This window comes from Mus caroli, chromosome 2, assembly GCF_900094665.2.
Source record: "Mus caroli chromosome 2, CAROLI_EIJ_v1.1, whole genome shotgun sequence".
NCBI classification, from domain to species: Eukaryota; Metazoa; Chordata; class Mammalia; order Rodentia; family Muridae; genus Mus; species Mus caroli.
The window spans coordinates 162,847,088-162,853,940 of NC_034571.1; the positions used below are offsets into that span (position 1 = coordinate 162,847,088).

The 6,853-nt window shown below is 49.5% G+C and overlaps 1 protein-coding gene across 1 annotated transcript in view; it reads left to right on the plus strand.

Moving 5' to 3' along the window:
• Positions 1-6,853, plus strand: part of Dok5 (docking protein 5) — a 150,687-nt gene that overhangs the window by 136,499 nt on the left and 7,335 nt on the right. The window contains exon 7 of the mRNA XM_021155776.2: positions 5,517-5,637. Coding sequence (XP_021011435.1) covers positions 5,517-5,637 — 121 coding nt within the window. The remainder of the gene's footprint in view (positions 1-5,516; positions 5,638-6,853) is intronic.

Below are 6,853 nucleotides of genomic sequence, written 5' to 3' on the forward strand. Positions count from 1 at the left end.
GAAGGGGAAGGGGAAGGGGAAGGGGAAGGGGAGAGCATGGAAGCCAGGATTCCCTTGTGTCCGTTGTTTCTTGTAGAGCAGAACAGAGCGTGTGTTGGGAGAGATGGGATATAACTGCATGGATCAGGTGGAATATACAGTGTCTGTCCCTTCCCTTCCACACTGTGTCTCCCTTCCCACAGAGCTCAGGTGCACTGGGTGAGTTAGAGAAAGGTCCACTGTAGCATTGAAGCCTGGAAGCTTTGCACGGGACTTTTCTCTGAAAAGGGGAGGTCAGATGTGATGTAGACAAAGCCCTGTGCAGCTGCTTCAGATAGTAGTTCTCGGGTGAGGAAAGTACCCAGGGCCAGCCTCTGAGGAACGTCCCTGCAACTGGCAATCCTGCTGGTGCTGACACACACCCACGGTGCCTGCCTCTTGAACATATTACTTCTATCCTTATCGCCTGGACCTCCTCAGGCCAGCTGTGGTGGCTACTGTTAATTACCAACTCAACAGTCTAGAGTCACCTGGGGGATGGGCCTCTGGTCATGTCTATGGAGGATCACCTGAGATGAGAAGGGCTCCCCACTGTGGGCGGCACCATTCCCCTGGGCAAGGATCCTGGAGAGTCTGAAAAGGAGACTGAGCCTGGCTGCAGCAGCATCCACCCCTCTGTTTTCCTGACTGTGGATTTAATGTGGCAAGCTGAGTCAAGCACCTCCCTGGCTTCCCCACCTTGTTGACGTGAACCCTGAACTGTGAGGGAAAACGAACACTTTCTCCCTTAAGCTGTGTTTGTAAGGGTATTTGTACCACGGCAACAGGAAAAGAAACTAAGAGCCAGCATTTCCAAATTAGATTTTTTTTTTCCCCTCCATGTTCTGTAGTCCCTTATAAACATGGTCCAGACTTCATGACTGCCCAAGCTGGGCCACAGGGAGACAGAGACTCTGTCTGCACACGAGCACGTGGTTCTGGTTCTCTCAATTGTTCCCTAACCTGATGCTGCCACACTTTTGTGAATGGGGAAGTCTTCCAAGAGTGCGGCTGTCCCACCCATCGTGGCAAAGATTCCCATGTTTTTGCAAGGCTCAAGGTGGTTCTTATTTTCCCAGTGTGCAAGGATCAGATAGAAAATGCCACGCAATACAGAAGTTTGGAGCGTGTTTATGAAGGAGAAAGAAAGGTCCAGTTCTCTCCAGCTACCCAAATGCAATCCTCCACCATGGCTGTGTGTTGATATTCCAGTCATGCACACAGCTACTGAGCGCTTTGCCTGTGTGAGCTCTAGGCAGAAGCATAGAGGAACAAGTGAACCCTCCCCACCACAGCCCTCCCCACCGCAGCCCTCTCCACCAGGAGCCCTCCCCACCTCAGCCCTCCCCACCGCAGCCCTCTCCACCAGGAGCCCTCCCCACTGCAGCCCTCCCCACCGCAGCCCTCTCCACCAGGAGCCCTCCCCACCTCAGCCCTCCCCACCGCAGCCCTCCCCACCATGCTGCCTCCATGTGGCCTGGATCCAACGTCTCCAGGATCTTCTCACCTTTAAAGGACCATTCAGCTGTTTCCACGTTGTCGGCGATGACACAAGTCCCTTCTTGTCATTTTTCTCCAAGGGCAGTTGTTAAAAACCTGTTCCTTTCATGGAATTGGATATTTTTTTCAAAAGGCTGAGAGAAGAATAGGAAGCCAGGCTTTGTGCTGGTCTCCACAAAACATGACACCAGTGTCATTTCATTCTTGTTACTAAATAAATAAGCTTTCTAAAAATACCACCAGAGTGCCGGGCCATCCAAACATATTTGCAGCAATGTAGCAAATAATACGAAATGGCTGCTATTTCCCAAGGGTTTCCTTTATATTAGAATTTTATTATATTAAATATAATCTTGTGTTAAGAAAATCAAATCCCTGGGGTGTCCACATTCATCTTTTTCTCCCTTCATCTCTCATTGTGTGTAAATAAGGTTGGATGTCACTAGATGTCACCGCTCAAGCTCAAAGGTTGATTCTCCTTCTCTTTTCTTGAGGACAAAGGGCTGCAGGCGCTTCCTTGAGGCTCAGTGCTCGCTCCCCCTTCCCACCTTTCGGCCTCAGAGTCCATTTTTAGGGAGAGCTGCCCCCACGAAACCTTGTGCTTTCTAACGTCACGTGGGGGCATATTTGGGTAACTATGCCGTTGTGACAGGGATCAGAAATTCAATCCAGCAGCAGCGAAGCAACACACATAAATTAAAGTACCACTGAGCGATTGCTTATTATCTTTTTGTGCAAGTTGAGCCTCACAAGATGCAATGAGTTTCGGTCTCCTTCGTGTGAAGCTCAGTATTGTTTGGTTTTATTGGAGAAGGTGCAGGTGGTTTCTTTGAAAGCACCCAGACTGAAGGCGCATGTACGGGAAGTTCCTTTCTTTAAGAGAAAATCAAAATGGGCTTGGTGGGTCGCCATCTTAACTATCATTACCACCTGTCAGCTTGTCACCACCATCACGATCATCATACTCACTACACCGACATCATGACCACCTTCATATCACCATCGTACCACTGCTGCTGTCCTTACGACTCCCGATCACCATCCTCACGATCATTAGTCATCATTGAATCATTCACCATCACTATGATTATAACCACCATCACCATCAACATCATCAATCATATCATCGTTGTCGCCGCCGCCGTCATCATCATCATCACCATCACCACCGCCACCACCATCACCCTCAACACCTCCACTTCATCCCCTATGCTTAGATTTTCCCTAGGCAAGGGGCAGCATGTTTCTTCTCATCAAATCCTGACATAGCCCAGCAGGGCAGGGAAGCAATGCTACTGTTTTTCATGTGACACCTGGGGTCTGCCGAGCTTCCTTTGCGGGCACAACATAAACACCTGTTTCCTTCTCTGTTACTTAATGCTGTGGGTCTCAGGGAAAGCTGCTACCAAGTAGCCAATTGTGTCTATGAGCAACTACTCAGGCCTGGCCCTGGGAACGCTTACTTAACCTCCAGCTTTTGCTGATCACAAAGTATAGACTGAACATTCTACACAAATCCAGGTCTTGATGAATAAGGCCTCCTTTTTTTTTTTTAAATTGCTGCTCTATTTTTAAAAATTAGATATTTCCTTTATTTACATTTCAAATGCCCCTCTCCTGGTTTCCCCTCCAAAAATCCCCTGCCCCTCCACCCCCAACCCACTCACCAACCCACCCACTCCTGCTTCCTGGCCCTGGCATTCCCCTATATAGGAGCATAGAGCCTTCACAGGGCCTCTCCTCCCATTGGTGACTGGCAAGGCCATCCTCTGCTACATATGCAGCTAGAGCCATGAGTCCCACCATGTGTGCTCTTTGGTTGGTGGTTTAGTCCCTGGGAGCATTGCGGGTGCTGGTTAGTTTATATTGTGATTCCTCCTATGGGGCTCCTTGGGTCCTTTCTCTAGCTCCTCCACTGGGGACCCTGTGCTCAGTCCAGTGGATGGCTGAGAGCATCCACCTCTGTATTTGTCAGGCACTGGCAGAGCCGCTCAGGTTATCAGACTCCTGTCAGCAAGCACTTGTCGGCATCCACAATAGTGTCTGCATTTGGTGTCTGTATATGGGATGGATTCCCCAGAAGGGCAGTCTTTGGATAGCCTTTCCTTCAGTCTCTGCTCCACACTTTGTCTCTGTAACTCCTCCCATGGGTATTTTGTTTCCCCTTCTAAGAAGGATCGAAGTATCCACACTTTGGAATTCCTTTTTGAGTTTCATGTGTTTTGTAAATTGTATCTTGAGTATTCTGAGCTTCTGGACTAATATCCACTTATCAGGGAGTGCCTACCATGTGTGTTCTTTTGTGATTGGGTTACCTCACTCAAGATGATATTTTCTAGTTCCATCCATTTGTCTAAGAATTTCATAAAATCATTGTTTTTAATAGCTGAGTAGTATTCCATTGGGTAAGTCTACCACATTTTCTGTATCCATTCCTCTGTTGAGGGACATCTGGGTTCTTTCCAGTTTCTGGCTTCTATAAGTAAGGCTGCTATGAACATAGTGGAGCATGTGTCCTTATTACATGTTGGAGCATCTTCTGGGTATATGCCCAGGAGTGGTATAGCTGGGTCCTCAGGTAGTACTATGTCTAATTTTCTGACGAACCACCAAACTGATTTCCAGAGTGGTTGTACCAGCTTGGAATCCCACCAGCAATGCAGGAGTGTTCCTCTTTCTCCACATCCTCGCCAGCATCTTCTGTCACCTTAGCTTTTGAGCTTATCCATTCTGACTGGTCTGAGATGGAATCTCAGGGTTGTTTTGATTTGCATATATTGGGTTTGTTGAAAGAAGATTACTTTCTTTTTTTTTTTCTAGGTGTAGTTTCCCTCCTCGTGTTGGCGTTTTCCATCTATTATAGATGGTCTCTTTTTAAAGAGCTACAATGGCTTACCCCACGCTCAAGTACTCAGGACATTAGGAAACAGTGATGTGTGTTGTGTGTTCTGGCACAAGAAGGCTGTTTGGTGGAAACTGAGGCCAGCATCAGATGGGATGGGGTGCTGGGATGCCTTCACATCATCACATTGTCACGTACCCTTCTACACCTGGTCCTGGCTGCTTTTCTCTGGGACTCCTACTGGGCCCCCTGATGTGGCAGAGCAGGCCTCGATCTTCTCAAGATCCCGAACTCTTGTGCTGTGTTGGCCCCTTTGCTCCCTTGGGACCTAGACCAGGGGACAGTTGAGCAAAGGCACCGTGGCCAAGTAGACAGGCTGCTTTTGTTTACTGATACTGGCAACAGATCTAACTCAACTGTCTTGAGCAGAGAAGCGGTCCTTGGCTCTGGTTGTTGGGAAGTCCGGGGTTGGCCTCGGGTCGCTGTGAGACTCTATAGCCCCGTTGGCCCCTTAGAACCTCTGTAGCCCCGTTGGCGCCTCGTCTCCAGGAGCCTCTTAGCCCTTGCTCTCTTTCATTGGCTGCCTTGCTGTTATTGGCATCTGTTCACTCCCTTTGTTCTCCCAAGACAATCTCTGCTTCCCTTCCTCCCTATAGTCTCTGCTTCCCTCTCTCCCTTTGGGAGAAGACAACTTCCTGCAACACCCATTACTTGCACACCTACTGTGTGTCAGGAAATATTCTAGACCCAGAGGATAAAGCAACTAATATAATTGCCACAAATCCTCAGCTCACCTCTACTGATTGTTCCCTACTTAATAGAACCTAGACTACATTGTTTTGTCTTGGCATGGGTAACCGGCTTAACCCCAGAACGGGTGGTAAGGTCACCTGCCGAGGGCTAGAGGGGTTGAACTGAGTGGAAGAGAAAAGGAAGTTGGTGTTGCCAACAGGACGAAGCGTGGAGCTGCCAAGCAGATGAAGCCAGGGAATGCCCACAAGCATGAGTGGACCCCTTGTATGTAGACAGCCGGTTCTGTGGTTCTGACACTCTCCTTGTCCTCTGACTCAGGTCCTGACACTCTCCCTGCCTCTGCCCCTCGGGTCTCCACGAGGCTCTGTCTTGCTGAGTCACCTGTCTCTTCTCTTTAATCCAGCTCCAGATGAAGAAGAGCGAGCGGGCAGCGTCACTGAGCACCGTGGTGCCCCTGCCCCGCAGCGCCTACTGGCAGCACATCACGAGGCAGCACAGCACAGGACAGCTGTACCACCTGCAAGGTAAGCAGGGTTCACTGCCTGCCTGGGGCCTCGTGCTTGGAGGTCCGGTAAGCTGCTGTGTCCCACCATGCCACCTCCTGAGCTGAGGACCTCCATTGAGGCCTCATGACCCTGGATACTTCATCTTTCTGGATTCCTGATCCTCAAACGTATGCATCCATCACACTGGCCTGGGGGATCTGTTTGAAATGTAGATTCTTTGGCCCTCCCTTAGCCAGAGGCACAACAGGCCAGAGGCCTGAGGTCCCAGGAAGAGGCTCAGCAACCAGTTTTTTGGAGAGAGACCTGTACAAAGTGTGGCCAAGGGATAGAGTCCAGGTTCTAGAATCAGCCCTCTGGACTCAAGACTAATGGGTCAGCACCACTGGGGAACTGTCAGGTATGCAGAGACTCAGGACCTTCTCCATTCATTCTAAAATAGGAGGGATGGGGCTCCTCCAGCCCTGTGAGACTGAGTTCACAGTACCCTGACCAAGGACAACACAGGGAGGGTTTATTGTGGCTCACAGCTCCAGGCTGTAGTCTATGCAGGGAAAGTCAAGACAGACACCCAAGCAGCTGGTCACATAACATCCACAGCCAAGAGCAGAGAGACGGTGCAATGTGGCCAGGGATGTGGCTCAGGTGGTAGACTGAGCTAGGTCTCAAGCTGCTGCCCCTGGCTCAGCAAGCTTTCTGCACTGTTATACAGCCCAGGACTTAGCATAGAGAACAGTGTCGCCCACAGTGGACTCTGGGTCAAATAAGAGTTAGGACAGTTGCCTACAGACATGCTCTCAGGCTAACCTGAGCTAGATAATTCTTTGACCGAGAGTCTTTTCCTGGGTGATTCTAAAGTTTGACAAGTTAATATTTCAAACTAACCATCATATGTAGGAATAAATGGATGGATGAATGTGTGGGTGAATGGATGGATGGATGGATGAGTGTGTGGGTGGATGGATGAATAGACGGATGGATGGATAGATGGATGAATGGGTAGATGAATGGGCAGATGGATGGACAGAGAGATGGATGATCACAGAAAAACCCATCTTTTGTCATCCATATCTGCTCTGTGCTAAAGCCATACAGCTGCCCTTCAGCATTTCCTGCTGACACCCCTCCCCGGGCAAGCTGCTGTTGCTGCTGCATTCTTCTTCCTCCTCCTCCTCCTCTTCCTCCTCTTCTTCCTCTTTCTCTTCCTCTCCTCCTCCTCCTCTTCTTCCTCCTCTTC